General features: G+C 36.3%; 1 protein-coding gene and 1 long non-coding RNA gene across 2 annotated transcripts in view; one reads left to right on the forward strand and one right to left on the reverse strand.

The window, feature by feature from the left end:
• The window catches only part of EIF2B3 (eukaryotic translation initiation factor 2B subunit gamma), a 210,471-nt gene that overhangs the window by 98,216 nt on the left and 93,537 nt on the right, over positions 1-18,718 (forward strand). The window contains exon 5 of the mRNA XM_077149870.1: positions 1,822-1,937. Coding sequence (XP_077005985.1) covers positions 1,822-1,937 — 116 coding nt within the window. The remainder of the gene's footprint in view (positions 1-1,821; positions 1,938-18,718) is intronic.
• LOC143674331 (uncharacterized) overlaps positions 10,815-18,718 on the reverse strand; it is a 74,926-nt gene continuing 67,022 nt past the window's right edge. The window contains exon 4 of the long non-coding RNA XR_013170998.1: positions 10,815-10,975. This is a non-coding gene — a long non-coding RNA (uncharacterized LOC143674331). The remainder of the gene's footprint in view (positions 10,976-18,718) is intronic.

An 18,718-nucleotide genomic window follows, 5' to 3' on the forward strand; every position in this document is an offset into this window, starting at 1 on the left:
AATAGAACACAGACAAGTTTATCTTTAAAGGTATCATTTTTCCTAGAGCTAAACTTTCAGTTTCTCCTTCATACAGAGTTATTAAAACAGTGCTTTATTTTATTGTTATGAAGATCTTGTGAGAAGTAAATGAAAGCATGTATTTTTAATTTTTTAACTTAAACATCTTATTTAATGGTTTAGTTCATATCACTATTATAAGAGTTTTACAAGTATTAATTCATTTAATTCTAATGACAAGCCTGTGAGGTGGCCCTATTATTATCCCCATTTTACAGATGAAACTGAGCAACAGAGAGGTTAAGTAACTTGCCCTAAGACAATAAGTGGTATCTGCGCTCAACTAGTCTGGTTTTAGAGTCTCTGTTCTTGATCATTATGCTATGCCCTCTCTATGTGAAAATGCTTTGGAAGCTATAAATAATGTTTAAATGTTAGTAGCATAACAGCAGATTTTACTAAATGTTTGACACTATATTATGAAGATATAAAAAGAATCAAGTGTATTTTGAAGAGCTATAATCTGGTTGGAGGAAAGAAATACAACATAGAAAACAGCAGTAAAAAAGTGACAGCCTATAAGATTATCATCTACCAGAAAGCTCTCCACACCAATTAAGATAGATGCTTCATATTCTTTGAATGCTTCATACATTCACTAAGCTTGGTTATTAGAAAAAAAACGGCATATAACTCTTTATAATGGTTTCTCCTTACTCAAACAATCGATATAATAGAGACCATCTGAAAGAATAAATACTTTCAAGTATTTGAGCTGAACATATTATGTACTTGAATAAAACATTTGACTCTAGGTGCCAACAATGAAACATGTTCAGGTGTGTGGTTGCCATTGTCTAATAATAGAACACAGACAAATTTATCTTTAAAGGTATCATTTTTCCTAGAGCTAAACTTTCAGTTTCTCCTTCATACAGAGTTATTAAAACAGTGCTTTATTTTATTGTTGTGAAGATTTTGTAAGTAAATGAAAGCATGTATTTTTAATTTTTTAACTTAAACATCTTATTTAATGGTTTAGTTCATATCACTATTATAAGAGCTTTACAAGTATTAATTCATTTAATTCTAATGACAAGAATGTAGTTGATGTTGGTTGAATGTGGATGACCTTAAATATTATTTGCATTTTCATGACAAATAGAACTAGGCTACTATTTGCAGAGAGAATTCCTTGTGCTTTCTTTCTGTGCTGTACCAGGGTTTATGTATCATCCAGTTGAGTTGGCTACACAGTGTTTTGGCTGCTTCTCTTTCTTTTTTAACGTTTTATTTTTGAAATAATTTCGAATTTGCAGAATGGTCACAAGAATAGTACAAAGAATTCCCTAAATGTTAATATGTGCCTTATTCTCTCAGTAATATATATTTTATAGATATAATATATACGTACAATATGTAATATACATGTCATTATTATTTTCCTGAGCTATTTGAAAGTAAGTTGCAGATATGATTATCATTTGCCTCTAAATACATCAATGTATATATATTTTCAAAAGGACATTTTCTTTTTTAATCGCATTAAAATTATCAAAACAGGAAATTATTGGTATAGGATTTTAATCTACAGATTTCACCAGTTAACCTAATAATATCCTTTAGAGCACTGAAAAAAAAGTTGGACTACTAGTTTTAGACATTTTCATGAATAGGTACTACATAACACTTAACAGCTCCTTTTCCCAGCTCAGTCTGTATTTCGTCCCAAGAGCAATGTAAGTTGGTGCCCTGTCCCCTGACTTAGTCATACAGATGGTACAAGTGGCTTTTTCTTTTATTTTCCTTCTTTTGTATGATTCAGTGGAGCAGCGTGACTTCATTGGAGTGGACAGCACAGGAAAGAGGCTGCTCTTCATGGCTAATGAAGCAGACTTGGATGAAGAGCTGGTCATTAAGGGATCCATCCTGCAGAAGTAAGCCCTAGGGTTTTTCTTTTTGGCAATTTTCCTTGTCTTTAAAACAAGATAAAACCACCCAGTGGATGGGAAAGAGGGAGTGAAAACTTGATTATACTATGTGAAATTGACAAAAGTATGTGAATGTTTTCCCATGAGACAGGAATGAGGATTTTCTTCCCTGCAGAAGTTTAGTTTTTCCTGTATCTTTTCTTGGCAGGATAGAACAGAATCCTGCATAGGAGTGGTACAGAGCAGCTGTGGGGTGAACAAAACTGGCTTTCTGACAGTGTTATAGAACCTCCTTTTCTTTAACTACAATCCATCGTTTACAATAAGAGAGGCTTCTTTTTAATACAAGGCTGAAAATAGTTATCCCTGTCACATTTTCTTTAGTCAGCATTTATTGAGTACTTACCTAGCGTGGATTTTTTTTCATCGGAAGGAATCATACTCAGAGCTTTATTGCCTCATGCCAGTACACAAGAATGCTTAATAAATGTTTGACGGCTGGATGAAATGAATATGAGAGGCGTGAACTGGGAAAGAGAATGTCTTACTTTTTGCTTTTACTATTCAGCAAAACAAAAGTTGGAGACATATTTCAGAGTATACACTTTAATGAAAAATTAAGCTAAACTCTGGCTTTATCTGGGCCCACTTATACTTATGGATATGAGTTCTCTGTTAGGACCTTGGTTTTCTCATCTGTAAAACAGGATTAATAATAAGACTGTTGTGGGGAATAAATAAGATAATGCATGTAAAACCACCTAATGTCTGTTACATAGCAAGTGGCCTTAAAATAGTAGATATTATTATTATTATTTCTATTAGAATAAATAGTTCTTGAAAAATACATGCATAATATCAGTCCCACAGTAAAAATGGCTGTTTCCAGTTGTATCTCAGAATTGCCCTATCACTAATTCCTAATTAAATGAGAAAAAAATAGTAAAAAACAGCAGAAATTTCAACAGCAGAAAACAAATTAGGATAATATTTATATAGTAAAGTTTTTAAAAACTGGCTGCCAACAATGCAGATATTTATAAGAACTATCTACGTGATATTTTGAGAACATTTACAGTTTTTGACAGCTGATCAAATTGTATCTAAGTTAGTGTTTTAATACTTAGAATTTTAAAACTTTGCTATCTGAAAATTATAGATTTTTTACCTTATTGCCTTAATTTTAAATTGGTTTATGAAATTTACTGCACAAACACAGGCTTTACAATGATTATATGGATACTTTATTTAAATATGCCTATGCTTAAGATATCCATTGTTGTGATTCTAAGTGTATTGTTTGTTTTCTTAAAAAAAAAAACTGGCTGCCAAGCAAACAAACAAGATTCTGGTGAGTAGCAACGAAAAGTAGCAAATGTAGTTTCCCAATTCAGTCCTAGCAGAAGCCAAACTAATATATTTAATGAAATTCTGCAAAGTCTCCCTGATATCGCCAAATGTGGAAAGAAGCAAACAGGATGCAAATCTTTACCTTAGTCTTTTTTTTTGACTGAAAAGCAATGGGAATAACTGCTGAGAGAAATTGATGAAGGGTAAGTGTACAAGGAGACTGACTCTAACAAAAACAAAGACTCTAAAAATACAACTCTATAACTATGCAAGAACTCACTAAAAAGATGGATTCAATAAATAAAGATTCAGTGATGAGATTGTAAATGACTGAATGGTATAAAAGTTTATTTCAGAATTAGGAAAACAAGTTGAGGAGCAAATAACATAATTACAAAATTAATAAATTTTAAAATAGCAAGGACTATAATAGACACTGAAAATCAAATTACTGACATAGAGAGGAAAGGTTTAAGATATTCAATGATTTTGATGAAAAAGAGTTAATGATATGAGAATCTAATAGAAATGAAAAACAAAGATGATTCAATATAATTAGTGTCTCTGAAATAGAGAACTAAATCTATAACCAGAAGATGTAGTCAAAGATATGAGAAGTTTTTGGCAAAGTCTTTTCATTTAAGGACTTTAATAGAAATATGAAGATATAAGAACTAGATATAAATTATGACTCCTGAAACTCCAATAAAACAGCAGTAAAGAGATTTTGGAAAGGTATAAATCCAGAAGGCTAAAGAAAATTAAAACGGAGGTACCAATAGGGAAAATTTTGGAAGCAGACAAAGGGGGCAGTTTAGCATACCTGACAAAGCTGAATGCTGAGCCAGCAGTGGGGAAAGCTGAGATGCAAAGATTTATACTATATAACTCTTAAGAATCAGAATTTGAGGACACCAATTACATGTGAAGTGAGCTAAAAATAGAATTACTTCAAAGTTTGTCAAAAAAAGTAGTAGTAAGATCCCCATATTTCCTCCCCTAAACCTCACAACTTTGGCAAGAGACCAGAGACTTATTCTCTCAAGAGGGTAAAATAGAGGATCTCTGTAATGGGAGTACTATGCGTAGGTGAGGTGGAGAGCCATGCAGAAAATAAGGATTAAGTGAATGGATGTTTTAAGTTCTTCAACTTCCTTTTCTGACTCAGTCCCTTGAATATTAGAAGCTAGTCCTGCACCAGCCAGATTAGAGGATTCTTTTCTGTGGTTTCAGACAGTCCAAGAGTTTTTGAAAAAGACCTAAAGATACAGATACCAGGGATATCCTGAACAGATAATCCACTTCCCAGGTTATCCTACATTGAATTTCAAAGTTGACAAACCCCGTCACTGTTCAGAGTTCCCAGTCGAGTGTTTATTTGTGTCACTCAAATTTAGACAGTATACCAAGGATTACCAGACATCCAATCTATAGGCCAGATCAAATAAACAGGGAAAAAAATCAACTTGAGAAACAGAAACTATACCCCAAGAAGAAAAACTTCAAAAAAAGGTAACATTAATATCCTCAATAAGATTTATTCATCAACAACTGTTTATTGAGGCTGTTCTAGAAGCCAATAACAAAACAGAAAAAAATCCCTGACATGAGAGAATATTTCATTCACAAACCCAAAAGCAGAATGCTATTTTTTTTTAAAGTGCTGTTTACATTAATGTAAAACTCAATACAGTGCCCACTTTCCATGCGGGAGGCCTGGGCTCAATTCCTGGACCGTGCATCCCCACCCCCACCCCCCCCAAAAAAAAAGCTTAATACAAGCTTGGAAGAAATTTTTGAAAAATTTCTCACAAGGCAAGGTAAAACAACAAATTGATGGAATTAGAGTAAACAATTATAAAATTAGAGGAGCAACACAGGCAGTCCAATAAGTATTAGTAATATTAGGAGTTTCAGAAAGAAAAAATGAAGAGAGAAGAAATCATCAATGAAATGATGCAGAAAAAAATAAATAAAAGACAACCAAAAACATTTCTCAAAATTAAAAGGAGATAGATTTCCAGAATGAAAAGAAACTGGGTCCTCAGCAAATGGATGAAAAGAAACATATCAATGATGTCAAAGTGAAATTTCATGACTGGTAGCAAAGAGAAGATCCTATAAGCTTCCAGAAAGGGGAGGGATAATATTATATATAAAGGAATTAGAATAGCTTTGACAGCAACACGTAGAAGCTGTAATATAATGGAGAAATGCATTCAAAATTCTTAAATCTGTATCCAGTCAAACTCAATCAAGTGTTAAATAGAATAAAGACCTTTTCAGACATTTGTTTTCCATTCCTCTGTTCTCAGAAGGTTACTACCAGAAGATATGTAATACTAAAACATCAGCATAAACTAAGACAGAGAAAGACATAGGATATAGCGAAAGGGGCTTCCAATTAAACAAGATAACAAGAATCCCCATGATGATGATGAAGGGAGATTCTAGAGTAACACCTATGTCCCCAGTATAGATGATAACCAGGCCGTATTGAAATAGGGCAGAAAGCTCTGGGAGAGAGAGCTCTTCAATATGAACAGATCCCTTCTTAGGAAAATGACAAATAGCTACTGTGTCTCAGCATTTTGAAAAGAGTCTTAGGCAATCAGTGATTAGTTTAGTGTTAAATTGATAAATACTTAGAAAACTAAGAAATAACAAGGCAGTTAAGCCAGAACAAATAGCAATTTTAAAAATGTGCAGGGAAAGAAAATTATTCATTATTTAATGCATGGCTCAGCTGCAAGTTGTGTTTGTGTAATAATGTAATCACTGGCTCTTGTTCTAACCAAAATTATACAATTACTTTGGGATGATGGAGATTAATGTTGGAGAGGTAAGAGAAGAAAAGAGAAGTAAATCCTCTTCTTCCCTAAATAAAAGAGAAGTAAATCCTTCTCTTCCACAGTTAAAAGCTAATGCCTAACAGTGAAGTCAGAATAATGTAAGTATTAATTAATGACCTGACCAGAGTAATGAAATAATCATGTTGGGAGGGTAGAAGGTACAGAACACGTGGGTGTATGTGGTGGAGCAGGATTGGTGACAAAAGCAAGCCAAATTTTCATCTTCTATAGTGGGAAATCAATAGATAATGCCTGGAAAACTCAAGAAAGATCCATATAAGAATTTTATTAGAAGTATGGATGTAAATACTAAATGTATCAGCTAAAAGAGTTGAATGTTGGCACATCTGGGGAATAGACAATGGGGAAAGACTGGGTTGGGAGACAAATCATTCATTATAAGCCTTGAGAAACTATTTCCCTCTTTACATACATAAATTAACTTCAATCTTTATTTTTTAATTAAAAAGAAAATTTTCCAAATCAAGTAAAAATCTGTGGATTTTAAGAATCCATTGTGTTTCCAGAAAATTTAATAGTAAACCTACTAAACTTCAGGGCTAAAGAAAGAATTTTTTTTCCATCATCCCAAGGCAGGGAGAGCAAATCATTGACATAAAAATAAGTATTAGACTTACTTAGAAGTGCTCCGCAACATTAAACACCAGAGGAATAATGTCTATAAAGTTAGAGAAAGAAAAGGGAGCTCAAGGATATTATAAATGGTGAAGATGTCATTGAAGTGTAAAAGCAACAGACAGACGTTCTCATAAATGAAAGGCCTCAAAGAATATGGTAACCTCTTAATATTTTTTCTTTATCTCTCTTAACTTTAAAGGGCTCTTAAAAGAAATAGTATCTCTTACAGGGAAGATGTATTTATTTGAAGTTCAGTGGTTCCTTCACTTTCATTTTTTTTTCTTTTTCTTCTGCTAAATACTAATAAAATGGAATTTAGTGGTTTTATTTTTAAATAGAATCAGTATTATGAACCTGTTTTTATAGAGTTATATTAATATGTATATGAAGAACATGGAGTGGTGTTTATAATGATTATTATTCCTGATGACAAGATTTAGAGTGAATTTTTAAAAACTTGTCTTAGTAATTTTCTAAAGTGCTTGAATTCTTTAAAATTCATGCATTTCATAAAACAATGTTATTTTTCTTTAAAAAAGAAGAATAACTAGAAGCGTTTATGCTGAAATATGACAGTTAATTCTGGATAGTAGAAGAATAGATGATTATTATTATTTTCTTTGTACTTTTCTATATTTTAAAAGTTTCCCCCCCCCAAAAAAAAGTGTTAAAAACCAAGCCGAAACGCAAAGTCATTTTATGGTCTTACTAAACTTCAAGGGGCTTTTATTATTTAAATATTGGCCACAAACAGATGCATAGTTTTTCTTTCTTGTATTCTTAGAAAGAGAAAGTCCTGGGATAAAACAAATTCTTAAGAAAAGGCACGAGCTCTTGATGCACTTTGTCCATTGTGCCATCTAATAAACTAGAGAAGTACTGCCTTGGTCCCCTTTCAACGAAGAACTTGCTGCTCAGCTTCAGGGAATGTTGTCAGCAGATAGCCTCTAGTTGTCACTAACTTTAGGGTCTACCTTATCAGCAGAAAAGCCACTTTGCCTGAGAGTATATCTTGTGATTGAACAAGGAAGAGGCAAAAAAGGCCTAGGTACTCCACAGGCAATACTAGCTCCAGAACTGCCTGCTAAGTTGGCTGTTCACTGCCAGATTTGGACAGATGGTTGCTTTGAGAGGCAGTGATAAGTTATGGAGTTATTGATTTCTTATGTTTTAATGCTGTTGCTGAGATAAGGACTGCAAGAAAGATCTATGATCTCGTGCTGTTGTTCATAAATTTAAATCATATTCGGCTCCCCAATAAGCTCTGGAAGAAGATAATGCATCCTTGGTGCCTTGGTGTCTGAGGACTATGGGGTCAAGTGCCATTTCATATCAAAAAACATGCCCTCTATTCTTATGTTTGCAGTCTGAGCTCCTATGAATACTGTCAAAATAAAACTCTGTCCCAGGTATGAAATGAAGCCTCAAAGAGAGGATTTACTCCTCTGATTCAGGTGGTCATGGCCAGCAGAGTGACCCTGTTTTTCCTAGTCTTCAAGAAAGTATGTTGATGACAATCATGGTGATGACAATGGAGATAGCAGCTATATATATATATATATATATAATTTTTTTTCCAAATTTTGTACCAGGCATTATATTAACGGCTTTATATAGTCCTTATAATGACCTTATGAGGTTGATACTATTATGCCCCTTTTACAGTTGAAGAAGAATAAGGATTTAGTTAGAAATAAGAAATCCCACTAAATGTTTATTGAATGAATAAATGAGAAATCCCCTAGTGACCAACTGTGATTAAGGATCTGTAATTTTGGTACTTTATGTTGAATGTTAGAATATATATCGAGGGTTGGCAAATTTTTTCTGTAAAGGGCCAGATAATAAATATTTCATGTTTTGTAGGCCATATGGTCTCTGTTGCAACTATTCAACTCTGCTGTTGTAGGATAGAAACACCAATAGATATGTAATAAATGAGTGTATCTGTGTTCTGATAAAACTTTATTTACAAAAAATAGGTGGCAATCTGTCCAACCTGCAAGCTGTAGTTTTTCAATCCCACTAGGGATTTTGTTTTTATTTTTCTTTTCTTTTTCATAAAATATAGCCTATTGTAGAGCCTTATTAACGTAACCTATTTTTTACATGGATGTAACTAATGAGATCTGAAATTCTTTTTGTAAAGAAAAAAGTAAGAATTTTGGCATTTGTTTTTTTTTTTTTCTTTCTTCCCTTTTTTTCTAAATGCATTCATCAAAATAAAAACTTAGGAAACAGAGGAAGTTTATTTGCATTTTAGAGGAGCTCACCATGAAATACAATTAAATAACATCTCTTAATGTTTGAAATATTATTTTATTTGTAGATATTTATAAAATCATAGACTGCCACAGCTGGAAGAGATCTTAAAAGTCATTTAATCCAGTCCCTTGTATTTCAGATAATGATGCTAAAAGCCGGGGGGGGGGGGGGGTGCCATATTATTTACCTAATTGTGAATACTGAGTCTTTTCCATTAGTTCATACTTTTTACTTTTCAGTACATAGACAGATGTTTATTGAGTTTTCTCCTCTAGTCAAGGCACCATTTGGGTATTCTAGGGGATCCTTTGTGGCATGAAATTTTATCTCAAAATGCTTGTCAGCCTCAGTGAAAGATAAGATGCAATGAAAGGCTGCAAAAGACAACAGTGTTCGGAGAATTCAGAGATGGGTTTCAATCCATAGGGACCACATAGAAGAGTTTGGATTTGAATGATAGGTTGGATCATATGTAAAATGGGACACTGAAAGCTGAATCCTTTGTGGGGAGAATGCTCTGAACAAACGTGTGGAGGCAGGAACAGAAGTGTGTACGGCTTGTTTAGAAACTGTGGGCAGGGCATTTTGGCACAATTGGAGGGTCTGTTTTGGGGTGGTCATTGTTAAGTTGGTACAAAAATAGAGGGTCTTGAAAGAATTAATTCTGATTATTATAATATGAAGCAAGGGACCTGACTCATTTATATATCCATCAAAGGGCAATCTTTGACATTACATTCTTAGAAGCCAGAGTTTTATGTTTCTAGAATTACAACTATGGTCTGAAGACTATCTTCTACTTTCTTTTTAAAAAACCTCCCTAGGTAGCCAAGGTTCTATATGGTAGACTGTTAATGAATGACTGCTAAAGGGGCAAAAAATATCATCATAGTCAAAGGTGAGGGAAAGGATCAAGAGCAGGTAACATTCTAGGTTGTGCATTTTCCCTCATGGACATTGAGCTCAGGACCTTCTGTGAGTATTGGGGCCACAGGACCTTATGTGAGTATTGGAGCCACTGAAACCAGATCTTTTGCCTGTTTTCTAAGACTACATTGCATTTTTCATTGTTGACAGATTTTTTTTCCATTTTTCTAATTTATAATCCACACCCCAATGATTTAGGATCTTTGGTGTTAAGTTGTAATAGGGCAGCTGGCTGGATAAATGAGCAGTAAAAATGTTCTTCCCCTATTCCTGTGGCCCTCTGGGACATTGTACTTCTGGCCTCAGCAAGATAGTGGGTAAAAGCTAATTGGTTTCAGACTTTCAAGTACTTTTTGATTATGAGAATACAATACTTCCTATCTTTTTTTTTTTTTTTTTTTTTTGCTGAATTTCCAGAGCTGGGGGCTAATTCCTGTTGGAGAAATACAGACGGTATCTTGAAAAAGGACTTTTGTGTAGATGGGAGAGCCAGAAACCTCTTTTTTTTCTTACATTTATAATGGTTGTAAGAGAGCAAGGACAATAATGAAATGTATATCATCTGTTTTCTCTCTTTCAGAGAGAGAGGATGAAGTATTTGCTTGACTGCAAATAGTGTTCTGTTTGGTTTGTCCTCAGGCATATTTGGTCCTGGAAAAAATATCCAGGAGCAGGAGTCCTGTTGGAGCAGGAATTCTACTAAGCTTGTGGTCAGGTACAAGGGCATTCTCCCCAGCAAACTGTTTAATCATTGGACAGCACTTGTAACTTTACTCTAGGGGGCCCATGTTCTTACTATCTTATTGGATTTGGACAAAGCAGAACACCTTTCCTGCATGTGAAGAGGGTTAGGAGGGTAGGAAAAAGTTGCGTCAATTTATTGTTTTTCAAGGATAAAAGTAAGGGAAGAATGCCTGAAGCCTATCATAGTTGCACTTGTTGAGCGCATGGTAGCCAATGCAGAAACAAATAACCCGTGCTTCCCTGGAGTTAGGACACTTATGATCCAGCCTGTTAAAAAAAAATTAAATAAATAAATTAAATTAAATTAAAAGATCCAGCCTGTATTGGTACATTTGTTCTAGCAGTGAGCTTGAATGCTATACCCCATGACTTGCCTGAAAGCCGCTGAAAAAGCCGCTCATTATAGTATTGCATTTTTGACAGCTTTTCCAATAGGTTTCTTCTAAGATGCTTACTACTACAATGCCTCTCGCACAAGTCACTTTAAACCTGAGCATCTCCAAACTGCAGCTCAAAAGCCATAAAATTACAGAACTGCTCTTTCATATTTCTCCCTTGAAATCTGCAGGACCTAGTGTGAAGGACAAATGAACACATAATTGCAGTGAGTACTGCCTAGGAAATGAACATGACAGGAGCCATAGGCATGTAGAGATATACTGCTGTACTCTAGAGTAAGGATTCATGGAAATTTCCAAGGGTCAGCTGTATGAGCTAAGGACTGTCAAATGGGAGTAGAGATTCTAGAGATGATCTCTCTTAATAATAAAAAAATATACCACCCTCTCAGATAGACTCAGATGTTTGCAGGAACTCCCCCAGTCCTTTGCTTTCTGTATCTGTTCTTATCTAAACTTGTCCTTCATCCCTTGCTCCTGGCCTAGCCAGGTATTTCCAACAGAGAGTGAAGGACTCCTTAAAGTGTTCTGAAATAAAGTTCTTCCCATCATTTTAGACAGGTACTATGATTTTCCTTTTCCATTTTTCAGCCTTTGCCTCCCAAACTCTTTTGTATTCTTTATCTTTCTAAGTAAGGCTGTTTGGTATGGTTTCAAAGCTTTGGTATCATAACTTGATACTATCTTCATGTCGTTAAGAAGGTATTAGTTTTCCGAGCATTCTGCTCCCCAGTCCCCACCCCTACCCCCTACTTCCCCAATTCCAAAAAAAAGATTTTGTTAAGACAGTAAGTAATAGATCATTGTGAACTGTCAAATGTTTTTTAACCTTTTTTTTTTTACAACTTAGTTTTAGCCTCTTATAGAAGTATACCCAGTATTGATAGCTTCTCAAGACTGATACATTTCTGACTTAGAGAGGCATTGTGTATAGTAGAAAGAATGTTGCTGGTAGAAAAAAGCACTGTAATAGAAGTTCTCAAGTCCAGAAAATTTGGATTCTAGTCCTGAGACTTCTATAAATCAGCCATATGACTCTAAGCAAATCACTTTGCTTTTCTAAGCCATAATTTCCCCATGTGAAAAATAAGGAGATTGGGTTGGTTCTTTAAAGATCTCCCCTTCTAGCTCTAGAATTTCTATTTTATTTCTGACAGACATGTGTTTTTAATAATTCATAAGGAAAAAGTATTTGTGCCAAATATTTAATAAGAAAATCATGTACTTTTCCCACAATGTTATGTTGTTTTCTTTTGAATATTACTCAAGGTTTTTTACTGGAAGGGTAATAAAAATATTAAAGCAAACTTCTAAGGGAAATCATGTACAATGGAATAAAATATTCACAAGTTCATCTTGGAAGGTTTAGACATTTGTATTTGGGGAGGCAAGGACTTAAGTCAAAACCTCAAAGATCATGGCCAAATGTGTGCTCTGGGGCTTGAGACTCAAGACTGAATATACAAACAGACAATGGCTAAGCCATATATTAAAATAGAGCTCTGATCTTCTATCTGCAGCAACCAATCCAGGAAATTAAATGACAGCAATCCCTGTAACAAGCAGACCACGGTAGTCAGGAGTTGATTGATAACTGGCAGCTTTCCTAATTTTTTTTGTTAGCATGATTCATTATTTTATTTTACACTTTATAAAAAACAAGAGCCCAAACACAATTTGCTTCCCTAATTTTTTGTCTCCCACTACCACCACCATCAACCCCTGTCTCCTCCAGTCCCTACCCCTCCAGCTTTATCTCTCACCATTTCTCTAATATAACCCCATACATAGCACTCTGTCACATCCCTGTGGAGAATTGCTTATAGTTCTCTGACTTCTAGATTTTTTTTTGAATTGAGAAATCTTCACACACAGTCCATCCATAGTATACCACCAGTGGCTCACAATATCATCACATTGTTGTGTAGTCATCACTGTGATCATTCTTAAAACATTTGCATCATTCCAGAAAAAGAAATAAAAAGAAAAAACTCATACATCCCATATCCCTTACCTCTCCCTCTCATTGATCACTAATATTACAATCTACCCAATTTTGTTTACTCCGTATCCCCCCATTATGTATTTATTTATTTTTCCTTATTTTTTTTTAACTCATCTGTCCATATACTGGATAAAAGGAGCAGCAGACACAAAGTTTTCACAATCACATGGTCACACTGTAGAAGTTATATAGTTGTACGATCATCTTCATGAACCAAAGCTACTGAAACACAGTTCAACAGTTTCAGGTATTTCCTTTTAGCCTCTCCAGTGCACCATAAACTAAAAAGGGTTATCAATATAATGCATCAGGATAATCTCTCGACTGTGTTTGAAATCTCTCAGCCATTGAAACTTTATTTTGTCTCATTTCTTTCCCCTTTTGGTTAAGAATGCTTTCTCAATCCCATGATGCTAGATCCCAGCTCATCCTGGGAGTCCTGTCCCACGTTGTCAGGGAGATTTACACGTAGGGAGTCAGGTGCTATGTAGGAGGGAGGGCAGTGAGTTCATCTGCTGAGTTAACTTAGAGAGAGAGAGACCACTTCTGAGCAACAAAAGAGGTTTTCTGGGGGTGACTCTTCAGCATAATTATAAGTAAGTTTAGCTTCTCCTTTGCAGGAATAAGTTTCATAGGGGCAAACCCCAAGATTGAGGGCTCAGCCTATTGAATTGGTTGTCCCCGCTATTTGCAAACCTGTCAGGAATTTCCCAAATGGAAAGTTGAATATTTCCACCTTTTTCCCCAGTCCCTCAAGGGAACTTTACTGCATTCTTTTTAATGCCTCTGTCCTTTTGCTTACACTATTCCTTCAGTTAAGGTTGCCCTACTATTCCTTCAGTCAAGGTTACCCTATTCTCCATGACTAAATACTTGCTCTTCCTTTAAAACGTAGCTCAACCATCATTTCTCTTTGAAGCTTTTTCTAACCCTCCCTGCCATGGTGAAAATTAGGCCTTCTTCCTTTGTGCTCCCCTCTATACTGAGCAGATGTTTATAATAACATCTATAACCCTTTATTGCTCTGAACTATAAGTATCATGAGGATGATGATTGCATTTTACTTGTTTTTGTTACCCTAGGATCTAATACTTAGCTTAGCATATGGTAGAAATCCAATAAATTTGTTGGAAGAGGACATTAATGGAAATGGAGTGTCATCTTATGTTCGAATGTGCCCTAGCAAAGGTTTTTATATATGAGCAGAGGCCTTCTGATCTTGTGGATTAGAAATAGGGCTGGAATGGTGTCATTTCTATCACGTACTGTTGTCCAAAGCAAGAAGGCCAGCCTAGAATCTGTCTCTTATGAGAAGAGCTACAAACTCTCTTTACAAAGGTATAGACAAAGGGAGAGGAATAATTTTTTAAAAACAATCTGCCATAGTCCTCACTGTCAAAGGATTTTTTTTTAATTTTTTATTAATTAAAAAAAATTACAAGAAACAAACATTCCCAACACATACACTCAACAGTTCACAATATCATCACATAGTTGCATATTCATCATCATGATCATTTCCCAGAACATTAGCATCAATTCAGAAAAAGAAATAAAAAGACAGCAGAAAAATATAACAAACAGAAAAAAAATTTTACAGGCCATACCCCTTACTGATCCCTTTCATTGATCACTAGCATTTCAAACTAAATCTATTTTAACATTTGTTCCCTCTATTATTTATTTTTATTCCATATGTTCCTCTCATCTGTTGACAAGGTAGATAAAAGGAGCATCAGACACAAGGTTTTCACAATCACACAGTCACATTGTGAAAGCTGCATCATTATACAATCATCATCAAGAAACATGGCTACTGGGACACAGCTCTACATTTTCAGGCACTTCCCTCCAGTCTCTCCACTACATCTTGAACAACAAGGTGATATCTACTTAATGCATAAGAATAGCCTCCAGGATAATCTCTCCACTCTGTTTGGAATCTCAGCCATTGACACTTTGTCTCATTTCATTCTTCCCCCTTTTGGTCGAGAAGGTTTTCTCAATCCCTTGATACTGGGTCTCAGCTCATTCTAGAGTTTTTCTCAATCCCTTGATGCTGGGTCTCAGCTCATTCTGGGATTTCTGTCCCACACTGCCAGGAAGATCCACACCCCTGGTAGTCATGTCCCACGTAGACAGGGGGAGGGTGGTGAGTCTGCTTGCTGTGTTGGCTGGAGAGAGAGACCACATCTGAGCAACAAAAGAGGTTTTCTTGGGGGTGACTCTTAGGCCTAATTTTAAGTAGGCTTGACCTATCCCCTGTGGGGTTAAGTTTCATATGAACAAACCCCAAGACTGGGGGCTGAGCCTATAGCTTTGGTTGACCACACTGCTTGTGAGAATATCAAGAATTCAACTTGGGGAAGTTGAGTCCCCCCCCCCCTTACTTTGTCAGAGGATTTTAAGTAGGTGAATGACACTATTTTATCTCCCTTTTGTAATGATAACTAGATGGATGCAGTGTGGAGAATGGATTGGGGTTGGGTAAGAGAGGATACAGAGAAACCAGCTAAAGAAGGGTATGGTAGAAATCCAGGTAAGAAATAATGGTAATTTGGACTAGAGTGTTGATAGTGGAGATGGGGAAAAGAGGTTAGAGAAGTGATTAGGAAGTAAAATCTAAGGGCTTGGTGTTTGAACCTTGGGGTTGAGAGGGAAGAAAGGTGTCAAGAATGACTCATATTTTTGGCTTAAGCCAAAGCTACTGGGTTTGTGGAGGGGAGATCAAAAGTTCAGTGTGGCCTTCTGGGTCAAGATGGCAGCTTAACAACGTGCGCGTTTTAGTTCGTCCTCCAGAACAACTGCTAAATAACCAGAAACAGTACAGAACAGCTCCTGGGGCCACGTCAGTGACCAAACACACAGCATACCCCAGTCTGGACCAGCTGGACCGGCTGCGAGCACCCCCCAAAACCGTGAGTTCCCAAAGCTGCGGTGGCCAGCGCCCCTCCCCCACAGGCCACTTCCCAGAGGGGAAAGGAAAGGACTTTACCAGCAGCAGTGACTAGGTACAATCAAACGCCAATTGTGGAACTAATTAACAAATTCTGACTACTAAAAATAGGCCCCCAGCTTAGGTGAACCCGATCAAAGCGGAGGTTGCTCATTTTTGCCCCGGCACCAAGGGGGCAGGACTGACAGAAAAAGGGGGAAAAAAAAGAAGGAAACAGGTTTTTGTGGCTGTGTATCTACAAAGGCTTGACTGCCTCTGGATACAGCGGCAGGACTTTTCAGGCTGCAACTGCCCCAGGCATAGGCAGAAGTGAGCTCTTTTGGGGGCTTATCTGGAGCCTGTGCCTTCCCCAGGGGAGGGGTGAAGGCCCACCCAGGTGGAATCCCTCCATCAAGGAATTCAGACACCAGTGCTTGGTAATTTGAAGCCATTAAAACCAGCCTACAACCTCTCCTCTGTCTCCAACAAACCCCCAGCCAAAGTTAAAGGTACCGCATCATCTTATGCTGGTGGGACCTGCAGTCAGACAAGCGCCACATACTGGGCAGGATAAGAAAAACAGAGTCCAGAGACTTCACAGGAAAGTCTTTCAACTTGCTGGGTATCATGCTCAGGGAAAACCGACGCAGGTGACTCTTTCCTCTTGATAGGAGGCCAGTTTGGTCTGGGAAAATCTGGCTGGGGTCTATAATATCTAAGCAGACCCTCCTAAGTGTGTGGGGGGGAAAGGTACCACACAAGCAGGGCAAGAAACAAAAAAACAAGAACTGAAAAATTCTCCTCTGTTAAACAAAACTTAAGCTAAAGGTTCAGATAAAGCTGAACAGAATGTCAAAGAACAGATAGACAACAAATTCATCCAGCAAGAAAACCCTAGATAAAAGAAGTGAAAGCAATCTCCAGAATAAACTAATTAAGGTAATTAAATGCCTAGACACCAGCAAAAAATAACAAATCACACTAAGGAAATTGAAGATATGGCCCAGTCAAAGGAACAAACCAACAATTCAAATGACATACAGGAGCTGAAACAACTAATTCAGAATATACGAACAGACATGGAAAACCTCATCAAAAACCAAATCAATGAATTGAGGGAGGATATAAAAAAGGCAAGGAAGGAACAAAAAGAAGAAACTGAAAGTCTGAAAAAACAAATCACAGAATTTATGGGAATGAAGGACACAGTAGAAGAGATGAAAAAAACAATGGAAACCCACAATGGTAGATTTCGAGAGGCAGAACATAGGATTAATGAACCGGAGAACAGAACATCTGAAATCCAACAAGAAACAGAAACTATAGGGAAAAAATGGAAAAATATGAGCAGGGACTCAGGGAATTGAAAGACAATATGAAGCGCATGAATAAACGTGTTGTGGGTGTCCCAGAAGGAGAGGAGAATGGAAAGGGAGGAGAAAGACTAATGGAGGAAATTATCACTGAAAATTTCCCAACTCTTATGAAAGACTTAAGATTGCAGATCCAAGAGGTGCAGCGTACCCCAAAGAGAACAGATCCAAATAGACATACTCCAAGACATTTAATAATCAGAATGTCCAAGGTCAAAGAGAAAGAGAGGATCTTGAAAGCAGCAAGAGAAAAGCAATCCATCACATACAAGGGAAGCCCAATAAAACTATGCGCAGATCTCTCAGCAGAAACCATGGAGGCGAGAAGACAGTGGGATAATATATTTAAATTATTAAAAGAGAAAAACTGCCAACCAAGAATTCTATATCCAGCAAAATTGTCCTTCAAAAATGAGGGAGAAATGAAAACATTTTCAGACAAAAAATCACTGAGAGAATTTGTGACCAAGAGACCAGCTCTGCAAGAAATACTAAAGGGAACACTAGAGACAGATACGAAGACAGAAGAGAGAGGTGTGGAGAAGAGTGTAGAAAGGAAGACTATGAGTAAAGGTAAAAGGAAGGAAAATTAGATATGACATATAAAATCCAGAAGGCAAAATAGTAGAAGAAAGTACTACCCATACAGTAATAACACTGAATGTTAATGGATTAAACTCTCCAATCAAAAGACATAGTCTGGCAGAATGGTTTAAAAAACAGGACCCATGTATATGCTGTCTCTACTCGAAGGTCATGAGGCCAAGGACACAAATGGACATTTACATGTTTATAGCAGCATTATTAACAATTACCAAGTGATGGAAACAGCCAAAATGTCCATCAACAGACAGTTGACTAGACAAACTGTGACATTTACATAAGATGGAATATTATGCAGCTGTAAGACAGAATAAAGTTATGAAGTATGTAACAACATGAATGGACCTTAAGGACATTATGCTGAGTGTGATTAGCCAGAAACAAAAGGACAAATACTGTATGGTCTCACTGACATGAACTGACGTTAGTGAATAAACTTAGAATATTTCCTTGGTAACAGAGACCATCAGGAGATAGAAATAGGGTGAGATATTGGGTGATTGGAGCTGAAGGGATACAGATTGTGCAACAGGACTGAATATAAAATCTCAGATATGGACAGCACAATACTACCTAACAGTAATGTAATTATGTTAAAACACTGAATGAACCTGCATGTGAGAATGATAGAGGGAGGAGGACTGGGGACATAAATGAAATCAGAAAGAAAGATAGATGGTAAAGATCGAGATGGTA

This window comes from Tamandua tetradactyla, chromosome 2 (assembly GCF_023851605.1).
Source record: "Tamandua tetradactyla isolate mTamTet1 chromosome 2, mTamTet1.pri, whole genome shotgun sequence".
NCBI lineage: Eukaryota > Metazoa > Chordata > Mammalia > Pilosa > Myrmecophagidae > Tamandua > Tamandua tetradactyla.